Source organism: Lygodium microphyllum, chromosome 3 (genome assembly GCF_053477565.2).
Source record: "Lygodium microphyllum isolate KBCC chromosome 3, Lygodium_microphyllum_v1.1.10, whole genome shotgun sequence".
Taxonomy (NCBI): domain Eukaryota; kingdom Viridiplantae; phylum Streptophyta; class Polypodiopsida; order Schizaeales; family Lygodiaceae; genus Lygodium; species Lygodium microphyllum.
The window spans coordinates 70002819-70027208 of record NC_141137.1 but is presented as its reverse complement, the minus strand read 5'-3'; the positions used below and the strand labels follow the sequence as shown (position 1 = coordinate 70027208).

The following is a 24390-nucleotide window of genomic DNA, read 5'->3' as shown; positions in this document are numbered from 1 at the left end:
ACTCCATCAACATAGTCCGAGTCATCCCCCAACAAGTGCCATGGGACTAGCACTCATCTAGGAGGGGAGTAATGTTAACTCTCAAACGAATGAGGGGAAAACCCAGAAAATCTAAAGCAGAAGACAAAGCTAAGGCAAAAGTGGAATGGAGAACGAAGACACGCCAAGAAAAATCGGGAAACACAAGAAGTGTGAAAAAGTCCTAAATCAAGGAGAGGCACTCGAGAAAAAGCACAAGTCAATACTTTTGCAAAAGAGCACAAGGTGCACCGTGATTTATTTTAAAAGTGTCAAACCTTGACTTGCACAAATTGTAAATGTAGATGGGTGGTAGGAGGGAAACTAGGAAGATAGGAGGACAATGAAAAAAGGACCTAGGCTATGACCGGTTATGTAAAAAGGGGATGACCGCCCATATGGAATTTAGAGCTTTGTGTATAAAGTTCAAAAAGTGAATGAGAGCTCATTCTTTGGTGTGTGGCAAAGTGGACTCTTCTTCTTCTCTCCTTCTCTTCTCTTTGCTTGCTTGTGTGTGCTTGAGGGAGGGAGTGTGAGAGTGTGAGGGAGTGAGTGTGTGAGGGTGAGGGATCTTGGAGGTGAAGCTCTCCACCTTCTCCTATCTTCTTCTTCTCTTCTCTTCTCTTGTCTCTCACATGGCTATGGAGGATGGAGCTTGGAGGAAGAGGCTTGAGGATGCTTGAGCTTGCATCACGAATCGTGGAGCTATCAACATGCTCAAGAGAGGAAGCAACTCAATTGGGCATCAAGGTAAGCTCACTACATTCGTAGGGAGGCAAGGCGCGTCGGCTATGTGAGAGGTAGCCATTGGTGCTCGCTTGGAACACTTGAAATAATAAGCGGTCCGTGGGTCTTGGCGATAGAGCTTGTGCTCACTACTACACTCTTTTTTAATATCCTTGTAGTTTGGAAGTGCATGGAACATTAGAGGATTGGGTTCTACAAAAAAAAAAAAAAGCCCTCTTAGAGAGCATATATACAATCATTGTCACATCTAGCTACTCAAATCTCAAAAATCAAAGTTGAAGTATTAGTATCTAGCCTCTATGTATGGTCTAGTCAAGTCATACATGGTGGTTGTGCACTCTAGTAGCTCTATTAGTTGGATTAATGCTTTTAAAATGAGTGTGGAAATGGTTCTACCATCACTTGTAGTCTTTATTACTTTAGTAAGTAAACTCAAAAGGATTTATGCTTTCATGATGAGTGTGGGAATAGTTCTATTGTCACTTGTAGTCTTTATAACATTAGTAAGTGAGTGAACATCCGGTTGTGGTCATTGGTGTGGCAATCAAGCAGTCAACAAACACTCATGCACCCACTCAATCACTCACTTAAGTAATCACTCATTGAAGTAAACACTCTTATGCACATATATATGGTCACTTTTTGCTTGATAAAGAGCTCTCATACTTAACCTATCTACCCACAAACCACCTTTGTACCTCCTCCTAAAGTTATCAAGTTGAGTAAATTTGAAGCATGCCCAATCCTATGCAAGCACCAAATGAATCAAAATGCAAAACATCACAAAAACAAGATTGATTTGATGTTTTAGGGCTTTTCAAGCTTTTGAGTGATGTGATCTAACCTTCATCTTCCAAATCGGTTCCTCGTCTCGATTAGGCCTTCTATTGAGCCATATGTGTCTCAGAGTAAGCAACACATATGATGGGAGACTAGCTCTTCATTATTCCATCTCTCTCAAGTGCAAGAATACCTCCTATTTTGCAATATGCCATATGGGCACCCTTGATAGATTCAATACTATCTTGGTTCCAAAAATGGAGCCAAAATGTTAAGCTCAACAAGAAGCTTAACAATGGGGCATATACAGACTTATTCTTTCAAGAGTTCAAATTGCCAATGGCTCACACTGCCTCCCATATAGTTGGCTCATATTCTAGATTGAAACCATTTGAGCTCTCTTCTCTTACTCCATATTAAAGCAAGAAGTCCATGAGCATGTAGTAAACTCACTTACTTGCCTTTTTCTTGCATTGCAATCCATAAGTGAAGAGTCCTTCATTGGTGGCCTCACAATCCAAGCTATTTCCTTCAAGTAGCCATCTCTCCCAACAACAAGCCACCATCACTCCTAGGTAAGAGAAGGATATAGAGAAGAAGAAGAGCTTCTCCCCAACCAGGCCCTCGTTCTCTTTGTTACATGCTCCCTCTTGCTCAACATGTTACCCTCTTAAGCAAGAGGGGAATGTAGGTGGAAGCAAGATTGTAGACAAATCTTTATCCTCACTCAACCTCACACACACCTCTCTCTCTCTCTCTCTCTCTCTCTCTCTCTCTCTCTCTCTCTCTCTCTCTCTCTCTCAAGATAAGCTTATAGACATGAAGATGGAAAAGTGGTAGACTCAAAGCATGTAGAAATAAGAATAGGCTCTCCATTCACATTTATAGATATATAAATAGGTTTTAGGGTTTTGTAGGGTTAGGGCATCCTTTACCCTATTGATTGGTTCTTTTTTTTGCATCCACTTTGGGCATTATGACATGGCTTTAAAAGAAAATAGAGTTACATGCAATCTCCTCATTTGTTGTAACTCTTCTAGTTTAACCCTAGTTGACATTACAACTTTGACACGAGTGAATCCAACTCTCACTTCGTTTTTACAAAAGTATAGTTTTCCTTCACATGTTATTGATAATGGAAAAGTTTGCAAATGCACCTCACAAATGAGTGGTGTCTAAAAATACACAATACGAACGAATTTTACATAACTTTGCAAGATTTGATTCTTCCAACACCCTAATGGCCTTCCTACTCTTCATTTACAATTTTAGACTAGTTGTCTGTAGATTGTTATCTCAAACAGTTAACACCAACCTCGCATTTGGTTCAAAGAGAGTGGGATTGAATTTTAAATTTCCACAGTCTCAAGTACACTGCCACATATTGTTCCCTTAAAACAATGTTGGTTTGGGTTTTATCCTACTACTTACATAGCCATGATCGATTAGCTCTAATCTTAAATGATCACATAGAAAGCCACCCAATTAATTGAATACATCCTGACTTCCATGAAGTTGCTCTATTACAACCCCTAAAAGGAGTCCCAACTCCTCAATGTCTTTTCACCATCTAACACTATATTTGGGAATTTGGGAATTTCCATGCACATTGGGAGCCCCCAATACCTTTATTATTTGACCACATGGTCAAATATTATTGTCTTACTTAAAGGTGGAGTCTACCCTAAATGCTATATAAGCTACCTTTCCAAATTCGACTTTCAAATATGGATCAAGATTTAGCCATGCGGTCAAATATTTATCACTTGTTTGAAGTTAGGACTTGGGAAATTCCCAAATTCTCTAATATGGTGTTTTCTTGTCTAAAATTCGAGGTCTTCTATCCTTACCTAGATGAAATGGCAATCACAAAGTTCTATATCCCCATCATAGGCAACCAAGGGATTTACTTGTGCATAGCCCCTCTAAGCTCCTTCATCTCATGTGATAAAGTAATAACACGCTTGTTCTTCTTCATCACTTGGTTCTCATGCCCTCAAATGTTGAGCAATGCCCTTTCTAGCTTATCCCATTCTCCCCCATATTCTTGTTGGATCATGGGGCAAGTCCAACTGTTGATGACCTCTATTAGTCCCATGCATCAAAGTACCATTTATCCACTTGAATCTTTTTATTAATTCACAAGTGCAACTATCAAGAAAAGCATGTTAACACTATGCATACAATCCTTTCAAAACAATCCTAGTGATCAACGTAACTTAATAGCATATTGATATTACAAAAAACCTAGACTTGTTGGCTTAATGATGGAAGGTAGGTTGGTCCCCATTGTAGAGATGCTTGCCACTTTATTAGCTTTGACATGATCTCAATCATGCATGGGCCTTCTCTATATCTCTTCTTCTCTTGGGTGTCATAATGGTTTGTGCTTATCGATCTTGATGATACCTTGGATGGAATCAATGGATGAATTAGTGCATATGGGAATAGTTGAGAAGCCACCGAGATGGTGTCATTTCCTCTCTATCTCTTTTTGCCCCACTCTCTCTCCCCCTCCCCCCCCTTGAAAGGAGCTCTATCTCACTCTCTCGTGATAATCCTCTCTCTCACACACACACACACACACACACACACACACACACACACACACACTCTCTCTCTCTCTCTCTCTCTCTCTCTCTCTCTCTCTCTCTCTCTCTCATGTGTGCGCGCGCACGCACACACACACGCACGCACGCACACACACACACACACACACACACACACACACACTCTCTCTCTCTCTCTCTCTCTCTCTCTCTCTCTCTCTCTCTCTCAAATTAGAAAGGGCAATGCCTTCTTGTTGAATGAATTGGTGGGGATGGGGGGAGGATTATTTTTGAATCGCTAGCTATTAATTCTAGGGGGAGGGGGTCACTTAATAGAGAGTGGGCAGAAGTGAGTTCACGAGGGGTGGGGAGTGCTATTATTATAATATATGGAGTCATTTCATTATGAAAATGGAGGTGCATAGTGAGAGGGGGGGGGGGGATCTCAATTTGGTTGATAGCCTTTTTGCACATTTTGGGGGGGGGGGGGGGGGGGATCTCAATTTGGTCGATAGCCTTTTTGGACATTTGAAGGTGGGGTAGGGGCAAGGGGCAATAGATTTGAGTTGCTATCTCATCCATCTCACATGTAGCATCATCATCCTCACCTCATCATCAACATTGTCCCCTTGACATCATTTCTCATTGCATCGAATATTTTTGGTTCAGGGTGGTGGCAAATTATCATTGATCTATGTATACATTTATTTAAAAGGCTTTTGCAGTCTAAATCTTTTAAGCCTTTAGTATTATATGTGCATGAATTCACATGCATGTTCAAGCAAGACTCCAATACAACACATCATTATTGAGTTCTTGCGTTTTTCTTTCTCACTATTCATTGTGTCAATCTTGCACTTTATGTTTTCTTACTTCTACTTCATTTATGCATTATTGCATGGATCAAACGTCTATTATTGCTAGATCCTAGGACTTTTGTTTGCTATATTTGGGCTATTTGGACAGCTGAATTATTGCATTCTCATGCCTTCGAGATGGTAGTCATTGTGTTTCATCCTTTCCTTGCATTATTAAGTAGGGCAACCATCTCTCCAACATATCACTTGTCTTGCCTTCTCTACGATAGTTGCCACACTTGGCATTTTGACTGCCTTTGCAATGATCAATAGTTTTATGTGAACAATTGATAGTTCCAACCATTGCCTTGCCTAAATATGTTGATCTATAGTTGTAAATGATCGATTGGTTTTTCAAGATGATATTTTGGCTAAACTAATTACATTTGCAACTCCTAGGTTCTTTTCCACATGTGCTTTAGACTCTTGCACTCTAACACATTTGTAATTTTATCTTACCTTAAGAGATGGTACTTGTGTGTTGATTTTTGTGCTCTATCACTAAAGTTACTTTATTGTCGCTCCAATTCTCTACCTACGTTGTCAACTTGTGTGTCTTTGAAGTGTGTCTTAACTCATGATCACTTGTCTTGTTTGGGCTATTTAACAATGAATGCCCTAGGTAGCTTTATCTTTCTCTTTATCCATTATCTTATTGCATATCAACCTTTTTATTTTGGCTTCTTTATTGGACATGCTTATGATCCTCACACTTGTTAACCTTGTTTCCATGAGCTTTAGTCTTTGCGTTGAGAGTATGCTTGGGTTATGGTGCTTCCCTGGTTGCAAGTTCTTTGCCTTATTCTTGAACCATCTTCTCAGCTTTCTGGGTTTGATTCATGTCCATTGTCCTTCTACAAGCTTTCCTAAAGGATGGTGGTCTTTGGCATTCTTTACTGTTGAGGTTCCTTAGTGATTTCTCTTTGGTATGTCGGTAGCAATCTCCCTGGACTTCATAAATGAGATGGTATCATGTTTCTTGAGTGGTGGTCCTATTGACATATCAATGATGGTGATTAATGCAAATAAGATCACTAGGTTCTTTAGTGGCATGGCTCATTTTGTTTAGATGCTAAGCTGGATGATTGCTTAATCAAGCTTTCACTCATTGATTCAACTTTGGATGTTGATTGCTTGTCAGTGTTTTTTGTCATGGAGGTTTTCTTGGTAGAGAGGGATGCCTACATCTCCTGTGACATGTTTAGGCATGTTCAATTGTTGGACCATTTGCTACTATGAGTGGTGGACAATCTTGATTAGAAATCTCTACATTGACTTTGATTCTCCTTTGATACATGCTTTGGCATAGAGCCGGGATGCTCTTTATCCTATAATAGTAGAGTTGCATTCCTCATGTGTCTTGAGGCTAGAGCGGGACCACAAGAGAGTGGAGATTGAGTATGCTTATGCTTGACATACATCTATATGATGTGGTGGACCTTGAGCATGGCATTCTAAAGGTATCACTTTTTTGGCGGTTGACAAATCTTGAAGTTGGTGTGCCTTTAGGTCCATGATGGGAGATATGACGGTGATCTAACTTTGCTTCTAGTTGTTTCTCACATGGGAACCCCTTTGATAAGACCATTGAAGGTAGGGACCATAGTTATGATGTGCTTCAATAAGGTTGCTTGTGAGATGCAATGGAATTGGCTATTTCCATTATCTATAATTGAGTTTTGAGTATGATTGACATCGACGTCAATGCTAGTTGGAGTATCCATGGTGCTTCTATTGTCATTGTTGCCATCATTTGGAGAGAGATGTTGTTGGTTACATTATGTGCTAGTACCTTGATTGTACTGTATAGTTCTTCTAATGCTTCCATTATGGATTCTATTGCCCATTGATGATTCATTGATGAGTTCTTGCATTTTTCTTTCCCAATGTTCATAGTGTTAGTGATGTGCTTTGTGTTTCCTCGCATTTGTGCATTCTCGAAGAGTTATGTGCTATTGGATGTGAAAGAGCTTAATGGAAGTGGAGGCGGCCGCTTTCAATTTGCGGGGGGGGGGGGGGGGGGGGGGGTTACTTAAAAGGATTGGAGACGTTAGGCCTTTTTTTGAAATTTCAAAAAGTTGGGAATTTTTGAAATATTTGTGCGAGCGGTTCCAAGGCAGTTCTACCTTTCTGGTTTTTGGGCTTTCCAGAAATGGATAACGCGAGGTGAAACAACTCTACCTAATTATATATTTTTCTCTGAGATACTGCTTGGATTTCTTCTTCTTCGTCATTTTCGATCGTTTTGTTGCATGTGTCTTCAAAGGCAGAAAAAACAGCGAGTCTATCGTCGCGACCTGCACATTTGACTGTTGACGATTTCTCGATTGGAGCTGAAACTTAGAGAGAGAGAGAGAGAGAGAGAGAGAGAGAGAGAGAGAGAGAGTCTCTCTTGCGGCCTCACGCACCTATCTTCCAGGTATTGTAGCCCTATTCTTCATTGAATGGTATCTGCAGTATCGGTTTTAGGGTTTAGCAATCCCTGCCTCTTTGTTTTTCCTGCACTTTCAATGTTCTTTTGTTTCTCGATTGACGTTGCTCCCAACAGATCTCCGCCTCATTTTTCACAGCCTATTGTAATGCTGCAACTCCTCTGTCTTCGTGTAGCTTATACTGTTTACTTCTTGTGACTCCCGAGTCCTATCTGAGAGAGCAATGAGTAGAACTTTTGTGCTGAGATGTTAAGTTGTTCTAGCTCCTCATGCTTGCCTCGCTAGAATGCATACCCTTCAGGCTTGATTCGTTCTTCGGCTGCCCCTACATATTGTCAACATTGTCAAAACAATGCAAAGCCATCAAATTTTCGGCTCGCCTCACTGCTGGCCCCCGCCCTCAGGCTGCCCCATGCTATTCTCAAATTTATCGAAACAACATGCAAAGCTCCTATCGCAATCTTGAATTATGTTTAGCTCATGAGACCGTCAGAAACAATTAGAGAACTTACCGAGGCATATTCTTAGTTTCCATCCATGAACATTCTCCTCATATTTTGTTGAAAAATTGAGATGCTCGCATACTGGTGTTGCAGGTACAAGCCTCAGGCGGGCCTTCCCAATAAATCGCTGTGATCGTTGTATTGGTTGAGACCAAAGTTATTGTACTGAGGCTGCTTTTAATGCTCGACTCTCACCACCCCCAGCCCCTGGGGTTTATGCCAAGAATGAGCCTACGGCGGTGATCTATGGATATAATTGAGTTTCAAATTCAGAATGTCAAATCTGTATCGAAGGCAAAATATATGAAACCTACACCAGGTAGGAGAGCAAAGAAAGCAACTGAGAAGACAGATCCTAACTCCAAAATTGTCTTTGCATGCCATGATATAAGACATGGGTTTGGTAATAAGAGCGTAGAGCTCTTGCATACACCTTCTGCAGGTCATCAACCCCTGCAAAGATGGAAAACTATGAATGCTTTTCTCAACAGGTGTAGAAGTGTTGATTTAGCAGGGACTGGAGATGTAACGACATTGGTCGCATTGGGAAAAGACACTTTGCAGCCAGGGCCTGTACTCAGTGCACGACGTAGTAGTTGTACAGGCAGAAACAGGCAATGCAAGCTACGTTACAGCATTGACAATGCTGATGTCTCTGGCTACAAGTCCTTGCCAAAGTCTCTTCTTGAGACAATGCAGGAGTTCAGCAAAGATGGGCAGGCAAACAGAATCAGAGTATATGTGAGGGTTAGACCTATGTCTACAAAAGAAAAAGATATTGGAGCGCAGTGTTGTGTAAGGGCAGCAAACAACAGAGAGATTTTCCTTTCTGAAATGGCAGTAGATACAGACTATCTTCGGTTGAAGAGATTGAAGGGTCGCTATTTTGTGTTTGATGGTGCTTTTGCTCAGGATGTAGACCAAGAAGAAGTCTACCTTGCCAGGTACAGTTTGGGTACTAAAATCCCTACATTTATTGTAATGTAATGTATGTCTTACGTTATATTATGAATGTACATTCCTTTAACAGTACAGCTCAACTAGTGGAGGGAGTCTTGGAAGGCAGAAATTCCTCTGTTTTCTGTTATGGAGCAACTGGAGCAGGGAAGACTTTCACTATGCTTGGAACAATTGAAAACCCTGGAGTGATGGTTTTGGCTCTCAAAGACTTATTTTTAAAACTTAAGCAAAGAAGTAGAGATGATCAGCATTCAGTGCGTCTGTCTTACTTGGAGGTTTATAATGAAACAGTTAGAGATCTGCTGTCTCCTGGGAAGGCTTTGGCTATTCGAGAGGATACAAAACATGTAAATCAGTGTGTTTAAAATTTCACTCTTTGGGTTATCCTGCAGCTATTCTTGCTGACTAAGAAGCTCATTTTAATTGATATCAGGAGATTGTGGCCACTGGTCTTACTCAATACCAAGCATCTTCAGCTGATGAGGTATTAAGCATTTCTCCCTACTCCTGCCTTGTGTTGTCTAGTTGTGCATCTGTATGGCATAACTACTGGAAGAGGGTGCCGACTTTGGAAGAGCATGCTGATTTTACTTCCCAGATTGCAAGTTGGACTTATCCATGTGCATGTGCAGGCTTTTAGTACTTTTGTGAAACCAATGATATGACTATGCTAATTTACAATAGGTAGGCAAGTAAAAGCTTTCTTCTAGGAAATTTTACAACTACTCCTCCCTGAGAGAGAGAGAGAGAGAGAGAGAGAGAGAGAGAGAGAGAGAGCTGGTCTCTCCTGTCTTGAGTTTGGTGTTCAATTGCTGGAAGCTCTATGCATCATCTGGAGTGGGACTTTGGAAAGCCCAAATTTATAGGTTTTGTGTAGCCATATGTACTCGTGGTTTTCCACTTTCTATGCTTTTAGGGAATTGAACTATCTGTAATGCTTTCATTTTTGATTCCTGTTCTAGCGTACATAGCCAAATTGGTCATTTCAAAGGCCTCCTTCAATGTCAATTGAGCACCATCAAGTATGCCGGTCTTCTTACCAAGGATGATTTGGCTCCTTGGCGTGCTGCCATTTCTTTAGTCACTTTGGGTGATACTTAGTAGTTGTGTGACTCTTGATTTGGGAACAACGCAAAACCAAGGCATGGTGGAAATTGTTTGTCATGGAAGGGTGGCTCAATAGGACTCCATTCAAATGCAAAGGTGGCCTGCCCCTTGTCTCAACTCTTTTCAAGCAATGTATTTTGAATGGCAATTGTGTCTTTTGTACTACCAATGTGGAGTCTTCTTGTCACAAATTTATTTCCTGCCCATTAGCCAGGAAAATTTGGTCCCTCTTGTTTGACATTTGGAGAGCTGTGCTTGGGCCTTTGATGCACCCATCTGATTGGGTCTTTGGCAAGGCAAAATATCCCACTCCCACACAGCCACACATGAAGATCTTGTTTCATTTTCTTAGGTTCTAGGGCTGCTGGCACAACTGGGTCACCTGGAATGCATTCATTTTTGATTCCACCGTTGGGGTTCAAAGTCATATTGCTAATCTAAAGGGTCTTCTCCACTGGCAGTTGGATCTTATTCAGTATGCTGATCTTCCTCCTAGAGAGGATCTAGTTTCTTGGCATACGGCAGTTTCTTCTGCCACTTTGTGACTCTTGTATTTCTCATGTGATTAATATAACTACTCATTATGCACACAGAGAGAGAGAGAGAGAGAGAGAGAGAGAGAGAGAGTATTGCTAACATGGAGTTTTATGCCAACCTCTTGGGACCTTGCGGGAAGGTAATGGCATTGCTTGAACAGGGCAACCGAAACCGAACAACCGAGCCTACGCGTCAAAATGAGACTTCCTCAAGGTCTCATGCTATTTTACAGGTAGCTTTTTGTAATTTTAAAAGCCTGATGCAAAATTATGGTTAGCTTTTTGACAAGAAGACATGGATTAGCTGTGTCTGGTCAACCTGTTTTTGGGAGGGAAGTGCACATTACTTAACTAAGCTAAGGACAATGCTTGTGTGCAGGTAATTGTTGAACACAGTTCCCTTGTGGAATCTTATCTTGTTACTAGGACAGGGAAGCTCTCTCTCGTTGATCTGGCAGGTTCAGAAAGGGCTCTGGCAACTGATCAACGTACATTAAGGTCATTGGAAGGTGCCAATATTAATCGCTCTTTGCTGGCATTAAGCAGCTGTATCAGTGCTCTTGTAGAAGGGAAGAAGCATATACCTTTTAGAAATTCAAAGCTCACACAACTTCTCAAGGTTCAGTTATTGCATTCTCAAGGGCATCTCCCTGTTATTTGAATTGAGTAGAAAACATTTAATGTGTCTGAGAGTGCCAATAGCATCAGGGCATTCAAAAATGAATGCATATATTTACATAAGCACATTGTTTGTTGATCTAAATTACTTTGAGGGAATGTGTGAGTAGCACGCAACTGCATTTATATTGGCAGCTCCATTTGTATGTAAAGGCAGGCCTTTGATATTTCTTTTGAACTGGTTGGAGTTGATTATTGTCGTGATGTGCCTTAGACTGGCCGGTAACTTATTTAGCCATCATATTCTATGACCAGAGGTACAACCATAACAACCAAGATTTTCATGTGAACATCAGATTGAAGATCCAAATGCATAAGTCTGTTGACTGTGTGTGCATATTTTTAGCTTGTGCTGAAACTTGTGCTTAGTGATCTGGGAAGCTATGTTCTAAAATGCTTCATATGCTAGTTTTTTGATCATTTTAAAGGTTGGATATGTTTCTTTATACAAAGTATCTGCTGTTTGGATATGCCTTCATGTGTTGTGAAGATGCTTTTTATTGGGTCTATAAAACATTCACTGTTTTTTTCAGGACTCATTGGGTGGATCTTGTCAAACAGCCATGATTGCAAATATTAGTCCAAGCAACCTTTCATTTGGAGAAACTCAAAATACTCTCTATTGGGCTGATCGTGCCAAGGAGATTCGGACCAAGGTCAGTGTCTCTCATTCTTAGTGCTTATACTCAAAATGTTTAGGCTGGGTTCACACAAGGTGGAAGGAGAAAACAGGGGAGGGGCATCATCCAATGTGTGTCCTTTTCATTTGAAAACCAAAAGGTGGTTTTCTTCCAGATCCACCACAACTTCTACCAACCTCACACCCCGGGAAGAAAAAATTGGCTGATAGAAGATCTTTCACTTTACAATAGGCAAAATTTGATTCAACAAAACTGTGCATAAGCTTTTGTGATGGGTTGCTTTTAAATAATAATAACTGTATTTTTATGCACTTCTGTTGCTAGTGTGAACACCCATGGTAGACCTCTTCTAGATTGCTTAAACTTCTGCTGCCTCAGTGTGAACCTGGCCTAGTGCCTAGTGTGTGATATTTATAACCTTCTTTAATTACTTAAAAGTCTACCTCATGGGAAAACATCCTGTGACATTAGCAGCCTGCATCTTGTCATCTCTAAGCTTTAGCTCATGCGAAATAGACACAAACATCAGTTTCTTTTTCTTGGTGCTTATACTCCACCGATTCAGTGGCTGTGTGTGATATTTACAACCTTTTCTAATTGCTGAAAACTTCCACCTTATGTGAAAACGTGAAGCTCCTATTTCTTAATACTTTTAACTTCTATTTCATGTGAAGAAAAATTATCGAGTTTGAATTGTTTTCTAATCTTCATTATATTATCAAACCACAAATTACAATGTAGTTGTGGATCTTTGTATAGATGGATATAGGCTTGTTTCAGGATACTTGTCACAACATCGTTTCTTCTATCACGTCTAAGAGGACTTACTTTCATCAGGAATGTGTTGCAAATGAGGAGAGGACTCCTGGCTCAGAGGCTGATCATCTCCAGCTTTTGTTAGAAGTGCAAGAAGAAAATCAGAAACTTCGGTTGCAGGTTGCTGAACTACAGCAGAAGCTCCTGGCAATTGAAAGCAGCACATCATGTGCATCATTTGGCCATCATGCCTTGTTCCCTGCACCATCTTTGGAACAACAAATTCAGAAAGAAAGTTCTTCCACACCTCGAAAGGCATTTTTTCCTGCACCACCCTTGCAACAGCAAATCCAAAAAGTAAACATTCAGGCACCACCCTTGATACAGGAAATTCAGAAAGAGAACATTCAGACATCAGCAGGCACATGCCATACAGCTCAAGCAACATTTGTGTCTGGCTGTGTAGACAAACAAGATATTGGGCTAGTAGTAGCCTGCAGTAATATGCCAAACCAAGTAGCCAGCTCCCGTTTATCCCTTGATCATGCGGTTCGAGAACATCAAAAGCAAGCGATAAGTGAGGAAACGCTGATGAGAACTCCACTGGGCCTCTCTTCCATGAATAGAAAAGTCCTAAATCCAATGCTACCTCCTTTGGATCCTTCCCTTGGCTTTCACCCAACGTCCAGGAAAAGGACCTACTGGGATATTACTAACACAACCAACCTAACAGGCAGCCCCTATGCCAAATCAATGCGTCGCAATATCAGAAGCAATATTGCAGCTGAGACCCCTTCTATGCTTTTACAAGTAAGCCTGCTTCTGTTCTCCTGTCATGCTTCACCATTCAAGAGATTGGTGAGTTGCTTTGATTATTTTCTGCAAAAGTGGTTCACTGGTGATTAAGCTCGGTCAAGTGGTATGTGTTTACTGTTGTTTGCTTTATTGAAAGCCTATTCTTTTGCTTGTGTTTAATGGTGGCCCTTTCTGGACCAGCCGGGTTTCTTACGTGGACGCCCATCTGTGAATTGAACAAACCTGAATTACTGTGGATGACGTGATCAAAACAAAGCTCAAAGTCTCAAGAGAGAGAGAGAGAGAGAGAGAGAGAGAGAGAGAGAGAGAGGGGGGGGGAGGGAGAGACAGAGATTTTTATGTGACTCATTCAAAAGACCCATATGGCATAGTGGGTTAAAATTTGTACGTAACCGCAACTACACGTGCAAAGGTTGCTTGTAAGTCTAAACACGCTATGAAGGCCGTGTGCAGTCATATTAATGTAAGTGAGTTGTGGTAACCTTTGAACAGTAAATCAATTCACAAATGTACAGCATGAACTAACGTAAAGAGTAAAGCTAACTACGAGTACTATTGTGCACTTAAGGTAACACCAACTGTTGGTTACTAGGATTGGGCTACCCGAAATTATCCTTAATCACAAATGAGTAAGGTTAAGTGCTATTTCTAGAGTAATGCTAATCACTAGTGCTCCAGGGAATTGACAATGGTCGAGTATTTACATGAGAAACAAAAAAAAGATAGTGGTTATGTTTCATAGAAGAGCCCATGGTATTTCGTCCCTAAGGTATAATTAAATAATTGTCCAAATTAATTTTTGGGGTGGCAATATAGCAATGTACAGGTGGATTCCAATGTACTTGAGGAAGATTTAGGGTTTAATAATAGAAGGATCTTATAATTGAAAAGGTGACACAATTTTGGATGTGAAGTAGTAATAACAAAGCTCATGCATCATCATGTCAATAGACACAAAAATTGAATTGTGTAGTGATAATGGAAGCAAGATCCCTTGGCCTAATAATAAGGATGTATGAATGCCTTTGTAGGTCAAAGGATGTGATTTAAGTTAATTTATTCCCTTTATAGTGTTTTCACATCTCATTGCTTCATGTGAAGCTACAACAAATATGAAAAAAGCTTATCATGTTATGTTTCTTAGTGAAGGCTAGATGGGTTCTACATTCGTGATGATTGGAATAATTGTTGTACTCACAAGAATGCACTTCATGGCCTTTTCATCCAACTTTGTGCATTGTATTTCAAGCAACCTCACATGCTCCAAGCATCTAGAAATGAATAAATGCATAATGCTATATTTTCTATCATAACAAGCCTTGTGAGGCATCATTATTTGTAGAGTCTTAGTGGACAATTGTGCTTACTATGTAATTCATTTGAGGTGAGGCATCACTATTTACAAAGCCTTAGTGAACACCTATTAAGTATGTAAATTCATTTGAAGCAAAGTTTACACTTTCACTATGCATCAAGCCATCTCCATAAGAGCTTGATTTTTTTCTCTCAACAACTTCAACAAATTGAGTGTCTTAATGCAAGCATTGATCAAAGTAGTAGATGACCTTGAGGAAAGTGAGGGTGAAATGACAAATCATTTGTAGTTCAACACCCTAATTAGTTTGGCAACATTCGATGATCTTGAATTGAATCAACTAAAAAATATATTCTCCAATTGCACACTATATCAATGGTACACATCCCTTATCGAGAAGGCCACTAGTGGATTTGCTACAAAGGGTAAGGCAATATATGCATTGATGCTTGATGCCCTCTTTGGCCACACATACATGAAGCTCTTTAGACATGTATTCCCCTCCATAACTTGTATGTAATGTATCATTAGAATAACTTGCCCAATCAAAATGGCAAAAAAACATGTAGGTTCAAAGCAAGACTATGTAGAGAGAATGAAGCATTATACAAAAAATAAGTACCTTGGATCAAAGCATAAGTCAATTGTAGTTTTCCATTGTTGCTTCATGTTAAAAAAGTACCCTAGGGCAGCCACTTTCACCAATGAAGATAATTTTAGAGTAGCCTTTGAAACTATAAATGATTGTATGACACTTATAACTTATTGCCACCTTTGATGTTGATCAATCATCTCCTATCAATATCTATATTGATAGTCAAAGTGCTTTGGTAGATGCAAAGAATCTTATCTCACATGCTTGTAGATTGAGATGCATTATTATTTTGTACAAGAGTGATGCTCTTGGAAAGATAAGCTTGGCTAGTATGCCAAGAACATACAACTTGTCAAATCTACTCACAAATTTGACTATTGTGATAGTGTGAGCTTTTTGTTAAGTTTTAAACATTTTTCAATACCTAGATCTATATGACATTATTAGTGCATTTGTTGATGTCATCACTCCCAAGTGTGATTTGTAGCATATACCACAATATTGATGTGTAAACGCACTTTGAATCGCTTAGGTCTTTTCCCTCAAGACGTTTTTCTCCTCCAACTTATATATACCCTTCTCTTGTTCTTTTAGGGTTGAATATTTATCATTTTTTACTATTCTTGTCTATAGCCTTTAATAGTAGAATGTGAGCTTAGTCTTGCTCATCCATTGTTGCTCATATCCTTGCTTTGCCTTCTTACTATTATTTTTGACAAAACTTACTCACACACACACACACACAAAGAGAGAGAGAGAGAGAGAGAGAGAGAGAGAGAGAGAGAGAGAGAGGGAGAGAGAGAGGTAATTTAAAGTAGCTATACAAGGTCCCATCACGTTAGCATGAAAAGCTACCATGAACTAGCATCTTGAGGTAAGCAAAGTTCACATGTGATACTTCTTTCTTCATGATGTACTCAAGTCTTTCTCTTAACTTTAATATTTTATCTCTATTCTCTCTCTTTTCCCATGTACTCTCCCTCTCTCTCTTCTTGTGTACTCTCTACTCTCTTTTCTCCCTCCTCTCATTCTCGTAACTTGTGTGTGCTCTCTTCTTGTTCTTCTCTTTCCCTCTTTCTCTCTATGTCGTTTTGCCTCATTTCTCGTTTATAGTCTCCCTCCCTCCCTCCCTCTCTCTCTCTCTCTCTCTCTCTCTCTCTCTCTCTCTCTCTACATATGCAGACACCCCCTCTTTTTTCCTCTCTGTTCTTTATCTCGTGCATACTCTCTTTGTTTTTTGTTTTGTGAGTTGTGCATGCTCTCGCATATACTCTCTATGTGTGTCTCATTTTCCAACATTAGGGCCAAAAACGCTTCAAAAATGGCACTTGTAAGAAAGTGATTAAGTTGCTAATTAGTTGAGGTTTAGGAAGAATAAAACCTCTAAATTTGGTTGTCCAGATGTGATTAATGAGAGAATATTTGGTTCATTGAAGAGGTCGGCCATTAATTGCCCTCATCTTTTAATCTAGGTCAGGGGTCACCTTTTCGGCTGTTTATTGTCTTGGAACTCGAGAGATTTTGTATTTTTGAGATTTTCGTACGAACTTCGCATTTGTTTGCTCCCGCGTTTTCTTTCTATACACTATTCTCTTTTACCATTCCTTTTGCTGCACTTGCTTTCTATCACTGTGAGATTCTTGCTCGGTTCATTTGCTAGAATGTCTAGCAATACTACTTCAAATAACACAGGCGCAAGCACACGTAAATACAAGCTATCTATTCAGCTAGATCCGACTTACACATCTTGGAGAAGTATACATCATCGAGTATTGATAGATGAGATTGAAGCCAACAGGTTGCGAACACAAGGAATGAAGCATATAGATTTGTGGGTGGATGGAAATATCTATCCCAGGGATCCTTCTACAGGTAAACCACCTCCTTTTTTGAATGTCCATGACTATATAAGATATGCTGGAGAAGGTTACAATGGAATGCTTGGCTACTGTATGAGGTTATACTCTGCATCTTACACATATATAGCTCAAGTGCATGAAATGAAAAAAGCACTAGAAACTACAAAAACAAAATTTTTAGAGTTGACAAGTCAGATTGATATTTTGAAAAATGTTAACAATTCATTGCAGAATAAGCTAATACGCTTGAGAGAAACTCCAGTAGGATTTAGAGAGAGGAAGAGACCATTAAAAAATATAACCAGCTTGTGTGAGAGAGCAAAGAAAAGGAGACTAAATCTTACAAAGAAATATGTCTCTAACATGTTAGGCATAAATATCCGAGAGAATGAGGAAAGAATCAAACTTTTGAAGGAAACCATGAATAAGAAAGACATTTTGAGGATTCTTAAGTCACCAGAAAATGTGGATTTGAGAGGTCCAACTCTGAGAGAGTTAGTGAAGGATTTAAAAGGCACAGTGAAAGCAAATGAAATCGTAGAGACATGCGATACTGTGGGTATAAGTCGAAAAGGTTACCGTGCTATCTTTGGATTATGGTTAAAAAATCTTAAACGCAATAGGGTAACTATATTTGGATTGCCCCGAGCCCTTGCAGTTTCCACTGCAAGAATTTCCATGAATCGCAAGATTCCACATGTTTTTGGAGATTACTTTCACATCGAAAGGTCTATGTCCTATGAAAAACAAAAAAAACAGGCAATTTTTGATTACAATGAGTTTAACAATATATGGGTTGATCTAAAAAAGATGCAAATTGCAATGGTTCACATGTATAAAATCACAGTAGAAGAAAGTTATGGTGTTCTAAAGTTTGCCTTAAAGTTGGATGAAGCACAGATTCAAAAGGGACAGAAGATGGAAAGAATTAGCATTTGCCTCATGAACATGGCATTGGACCATGGCAATGGCGAGGGCAAAGCTCCATTGCATAAGATCCAATCCGAGATGGAGATTTGGTGGATTGGTGCAGCCCAGGTACCAATTGAAAATCATCAAACGTTGAAATGGTTATTCAACCATACAGGTATTCCAAATATCATTAAGTCTCAAAGTGAAGGCGAAATGTTGGTAGTTGATGGGGTTGGTAAATTTAATGTGGAATGGCATATGAGTGCTGATTTGAAAACTATCAAATGTATGCTTGGAATATGTAATGGTGCAAATGCAAAATATCCTTGCATTTATTGCATGGAAAGTATTGGATCCAAAGATTGGAGTAGTTTGCGACCAGTAAGAAGAGCCCCAAATAGAGACTCTATAGATTTGAGTAAATTTAAAAACATAGAAGACATCTGGGATCCCATTCTTTCCATCTCTCTTAAGAATGTTCATATTTGTACTTTGCATGCAGAGATTAGAATAATCGATAAGCTTCTCAGGTTGCATCTTGACTACACATATTCCATTAAGCCATTATCTTTATCAGATGAGTGTATCGATAAATGCGAGGCATTGCTATCGAAAATGGGATTTCATGGGGGCCAAGTTCACTTGAGAAAGGATCCAATACTTTCAGGAAAAACAAGAGATATCTTGGCCGATGTCTCTATGGGAGGCTCAAAAGCTAGACGATTCTTAGGAAACCATTCAGGAAAGCAGGTGAATGCGGCTTGGGAGTGTTGGAGAGAGCTATGTGAGATCACAACAAATGTTGTAAGCACGCCGAGGCTTGCGTTTCTTAGAATGGAGGTCTGGATACACCTTGATGTTTTTCTGAAACTCCTCAGGCAACATAAGACAACATATACATATGCGGAAGAGTTCAAAAGATCAATCACAAAGCTTGTTCAGGCGATAAAAGAGGCATGGGGAGAAAAAGATATCACTTTTTATCTGGTAAAGTAATAATTATTTAATATCGGCTTATTTTGACAGGTTTTTCAATTGTTATAAAATTTGTGTTACTTTGTATTGTAGCATATTCTTCATATTCATGGACCTTTCTTTGTGGAGAAGCATGGCCCCTTAGCAACTTATAGCAACCAAGGCATGGAAAAATCCCACTATCAAGCACGCACAAGTTATTTTCGAAGCACAAGGCATGGGGGAGGAGTTATAAAAAGCAATGCTTTGGAGGAGCTATTCAACTGGTTTTTTCGACGACAACTTCAAAGAATGCAAATAAAAGACGGCAATGACACATGAGCAATCGCACTTTTATATATAAGAAAGAATATATACAAAGCTAGTTTTCCAAAACTCTCACATTCTCTTCCTCCTCAGGAATCTTTCCTCTATAACGTAGAAATTTTTTTCTCTTGTAGCCAGCTATAGATTTTACATCAATTCTGTCTGCAGCTAAGGCGTAGGATGAAAACGCCAAAAAGTATCCTGCTCTAGAAGCAGAGTAACCTGGACCGTAGCCAAAAATCCTAATTGCTGCAGTCTTTTCCAAAAACATTATTTTGTGGGCATTATATTGTAATCCTGAGAAACCTAGAAGCCTTGTAAGAGCTTTAATACAAAGTATCGGCCATGTTGCGTCCTCTGAGAAACTACTATGAAGTACAAAAAAGGATTCATGGTCAATCCTAGCCAAGTAGTGGCCGAGTGCAATGTCTTTGGTGGTGTTACTAGCAGCTCTCAATCCTTTGCCACGCCCCAAGAAGTTATCTGTATCGGCAATCTCCAACTGCAAATAAAACCCATACTGAATGAGCATGAAATGTAAACCTACCAATGTGTAAAAGCAAATTCAAAATTATCTTACCACTTGATTTTCATCGTACTCCAATTTAAACGGATTCCATAAATTAATTGATGATGCTGTCTCATTGGTGTTAGTCAATTCTTTAACATATTCAGACTCCTCTCTTCCAAAATTGGAAATGCCGAGCTCGCTTTGAATGCGATCGAAGTCCTCATCAGTAATACTCAACTCTTTCTCAGCTTCTTTGGCCTTTTCAAAACAAAGAGAGAATGCCTCACCAGCATCAATAAACTTATCATCTAGAGTTTCTTTATCAAGTTTCAGAATCTCTTCCTTTGATTCATTTTCTGTGTCAATTATCCCATTAGCAGCATCAGAAGCCTCTGCAATAATTGCAAGACAATAATCTTCCCTGAGATTAAAAAGTCTTTGAATATCTGATAGTAAAATGTACTCCTTGTCCTTGAAAGGTATACATGGCAGGGAAGGAACAATATGGTGAGAACTCTCATCAGGTTGAGGGTTTGTATCTCCTTGGCTCTCCTCAATGATAGTCTCAGCTTTGAAGTGAGCAACATCCAAATTCTCAATGGAAGCCTCAAAATCTGTATCTACAATCTCCTCTGTTTCCCTTTCATCTACCAGATCATCCAACATGCAAAAGCTGGCAGTCTTTGCTCCTTCCAACTGTTGCTCCTCAGCTTTCACAGGGTATTTGACAAGGGTGAATATAATAAAAGCAGCAGATTTTCTCATCATCTTGCAGTTTTTGGAATGAGTGCAGCAAAATATGTCTGTTGAATGAAACCTCTCCAGAGAGTGGGCCCTGCACTTTCTAGTAAATACTGCCTTTTCATTTCCTGTTGACCCAATGGGAATATGGACATATTCAATTGTGCCAACTTCAACAGAAGGACCTGCAAGAGTTTCAAACTCCAAAAAGTCCTCCACAATATATTTTTCACAAGATTTCAGAACTTTGTCAAGTTCCCAATCAGGATTAAAAATATTTTTCACAACTCCATAGAATGAGAGATCCATTCCATTCTGAAGCATAAAATCAAGTAGCCTCTCTGATGGAGTGATATCAATGAGCTCTAATACTCCTTGACCTCTCACTACTGACGTTCGCTTCCCTGGAGATGTACTTGGCTTTCTCACACTGGTGGCAGAGGATGGAGAGGAAAAAGAATGCACAGGCTGATCAGCTGTTGATGCACTTGAGCCTTTTGAAAGCCTTCTTCTTTTACCAGTTCCTGAAGAAACCTTGGATTCTATGGGTTCAGACATGTTTCCAACTTCTGACGATACGGCGCGATAAGAGAGAAACGATTCAGACGGAAAGGCTCTACAGAACCTCCAAAACGAAGCGAAGAGAGGAAAGCGAAGAAAACCAACAGTCGCTCTCGCGCCGTATCAGCAATACAAACAGAGGTCAGAAACCGAAAAAAGCCGTACAGATAAGAAACACACCCTTATGTAGGCGCGGATTATGCCACCTGGCAGGATCCGTTAGTCTCATACACGTGGCAGTAGCCGTTGGGCAACACGTGGCCGACAACCACGTGGCGAACAAGTGGACCGGTCATTACTTGACACGTAGCATACGGACCATAAATGCAGATACGTGGCACAATCAGTATCGGACACGTGTCTGACACGTGTCATGATTTACATGGGTATATAAGTGGTCATTTTTCCGACGTGTACACTTTTCATTTCTCGAGCTTTTTCCGCCTTGCTTACCAATACGGTGCGATACAAGTCCTTTTTTCGCTAGCAAAAAGAGGTGTGCCGATACGGAGCGAGGGCGTCCAAACGGTGTGCTCGTTTTCTCCCTATCGCGCCGTATCGGCTTCTGATCTCCAATACGGAGCGAGGGAGTCCAAACGGTGTACTCGTTTTCTCCCTATCGCGCCGTATCGGCTTCTGATCTCCAATACGGAGCGAGGGCGTCCAAACGGTGTGCTCGTTTTCTCCCTATCGCGCCGTATCGGCTTCTGATCTCCAATACGGAGCGAAGGCGCTGTTCCATTCTGCTCGCTTTGTTCATATCGCGCCGTATCGGAATTGCTCATTTCGTCACTTTCCTCGCCAATTTGTCTATCAGTTGTTGTCCTTCTGGTTGTTATTTTTGCTTTTCCGGATGGCAAGGACAAAGCAAACTGCAAGAAGAGTGTATCTAGATGGGAAGGACAGTGGGGGTAGAAGAAAGTTAAAATTTGATGAATCTAAGGGGGTAGAAGAAGCTGGTCCATCACAGGCTCCAGAGCATTTTACAACAGAAATCCCCCCTACACCAGGTGTTGTCTTTACATCTTCTATAAATGTTTCTTCACCTGAAGTTGAGGAAGCAAAGGATGAGGCTTACCCTGTGAAAGATTCATTCCCTACAATGGTACCTGAGCCCACATCTGCTGAAGCCACTGAACACCCCAAGCCACAAAAGAGAAAGAGGAAGTCCAGGTTCTTCTATATGCAGAGATGTTTCAGTGAGATCAGGAAAGCCCAGAGAGCTACACAGCATGTCATTCCAAAAGCTGCTTTTATAAGGGTGGTTAAAGAGATCTCTGATAGATTGTCTCAAGTGGCAACTGTCTCTGGTCTAAATAAGAAGTGGCAACTCTCAGCCATTCTTGCCCTGCAAGAGGCCGCAGAAGATTTTGTTATTGATTTCATGAACGACGCTTACATTGCTGCCGCCCATGCTCATAGGATCACCCTTATGAATAAAGATTTCAGCATCATTAGCAGAGTGAGGTATAGGTTTGACAAAGTCCTGAGGCCCTTGCTCTCCAATGATCAAAAAGCCTTTGAAATCCTTAACGTTCCCCCAAAATTGTCCAGGAAAGAGAAAAAGCTAAATGTTGAGGATGTTAGTGACCTTTACCCTACAAGGGGTGCCACCCAGCAGAAGGCTTTCTTGAGTGAAGAAAATCAGGAGGTGTTTGAAACTGAAGACGATGTTTACAAGAGGAAAGCCGCATCACTTGCTCCCGTCAACAGCGAGAGGATGGGCAAAGTGTATGGGCAGATTCTTGTGAATGTTGCTGGGGAACCTGAGGAGGAATATCTTAGTATATCTCCCGAGGACAAGCCCATGTTGGAAAAAAGGGATGTCCAACTATCTGACTCCGTGGTATTTTGTTGCATAAGGTAAGGTTTTTTGTTGCATAAGTTAAGTCTTATAGGTTCAATTATATTTTGGATGAAATTGGTATTGAATAGCTTTTGCTATTATCTGCAGGGCATTGGTCTCCTCTCTCACTCTCGATATCCAAAGAACCATATACATTGTTGATCCACTTCTCTCTGTGGGACTTTTTGCAAAATCTGGTTCTAATATTTCACCATTTTTTCGTAGCTTCGATAGTGTGAGAAATTACCACATCTTTTTCCCCTATGTAGAAAGGTATTTTTCTTTTTCTGTAGAGGAAAATTTATGTTCATTTGCTTTCACCCTTCTACTCACCTCTTTTATGAATTTGCAGAGAGCATTGGAGTCTCATCTACATTAATTGTCTTTCAAGGGAAATTATCTTTATGAATTCTCTCAGCGGTGTTCACGGTCAAGCACGAATGTATGTTGGAAGAAAATTACTTACTTTGATTTCTTTTATAAATAATATTTTGAACTTACAAAGCTTCCTTTTGCAGTGCTGGTAGACTCGTTTCTACATTTTTGGATACAACATACGAGGATCTTGCTGATCCTCAAAGGCCGTATACTTTTCTTCTACAAGAAGTTCCATTGCAAAGCGATGCGCATTCTTGTGGATGGAGAGTTATCTCAAACATTTGCAGAACAGTGGATTCAAAGCTGTTACAAATAGAAGGAGTGAATGTAAGTTTATTTCATTTGATGTTTGTGTAACCCTTATCATGATGTCTTTTCACTAACTTATAACATTTATTCTTACAGTGTAGAGACTATCCTGAATCATATGTTTGGTGGATAAGGGAGAGATGCATCGAGCTGATTCTAGACAAAGCAATCACACCGTATGATCCTGACTCCCCTCTTTCTCCCAAAACTTCAATGGCCAAGGGCACAAGCAAGGGAAAGGTCAAGGGAAAGGGTAAGGACAATGGCAATGGTAAAGACAAGGGCAAGGGAAAAGGCAATGGGACCACTGCTGCAGAGTCTAAGAAAAAAGGAATGCCAGTGCTCTCTCCTCTTAAATTTGATCCATCCCCTCTTAAGCCCCAAGAAAAGAGACTACCTGTAAAGGTCAAATTTTTTCAACAATCAAAGAAAGGCCATGTGAGAAAAAATATCTTTGAAGAAATCGATAAAGAATGAAAATAGCAAACATAAGCATACACGAGCCATTTTATTTTGGCTTTGTACATTTTTATGCAATTTTTGTACCTCATTGTGTAATGAAAATTTTCACTTGTAAATCGAATGTAATGTACATTTTATACACGAGCCTTATTACTTTGGCTTTGTACATTTTTATGCAATTTTTGTACCTAATTGTGTAATGAAAAATTTCACTTGTAAATCGGATGCAATGTACATTTT

The 24390-nt window shown here is 40.0% G+C and overlaps 1 protein-coding gene across 2 annotated transcripts; it reads left to right on the top strand.

Moving 5' to 3' along the window:
• Positions 1-7134: 7134 nt before the first annotated feature.
• Positions 7135-13872, top strand: LOC148038472 (kinesin-like protein KIN-8A). 2 transcript variants are annotated; one of them, XM_087672417.1, is made up of 9 exons: positions 7135-7370; positions 7980-8830; positions 8917-9193; positions 9280-9330; positions 10630-10722; positions 10869-11108; positions 11701-11823; positions 12646-13374; positions 13561-13872. In XM_087672417.1, exons 2-9 carry the CDS (start codon positions 8133-8135, stop codon positions 13594-13596), a joined length of 2247 nt encoding a protein of 748 aa, XP_087528543.1. In that variant the 5' UTR covers positions 7135-7370; positions 7980-8132; the 3' UTR covers positions 13597-13872. The 2 variants fall into 2 exon arrangements, with proteins under 2 accessions (XP_087528543.1, XP_087528534.1); XM_087672408.1 differs by lacking the exon at positions 13561-13872 and having other exon boundaries at positions 12646-13512.
• The last annotated feature ends 10518 nt before the right edge of the window (positions 13873-24390 follow it).

What these genes read in the sequence shown, in the direction of transcription:
- LOC148038472 (XM_087672408.1), top strand. Translation starts at nt 8,133, where the DNA reads ATGGATATAATTGAGTTTCAAATTCAGAATGTCAAATCTGTATCGAAG. An exon ending in GAAGAAGTCTACCTTGCCAG is followed by an intron (nt 8,831 to 8,916) that starts GTACAGTTTGGG and finishes TTCCTTTAACAG; the next exon opens with TACAGCTCAACTAGTGGAGG. An exon ending in CCAAGGAGATTCGGACCAAG is followed by an intron (nt 11,824 to 12,645) that starts GTCAGTGTCTCT and finishes TACTTTCATCAG; the next exon opens with GAATGTGTTGCAAATGAGGA.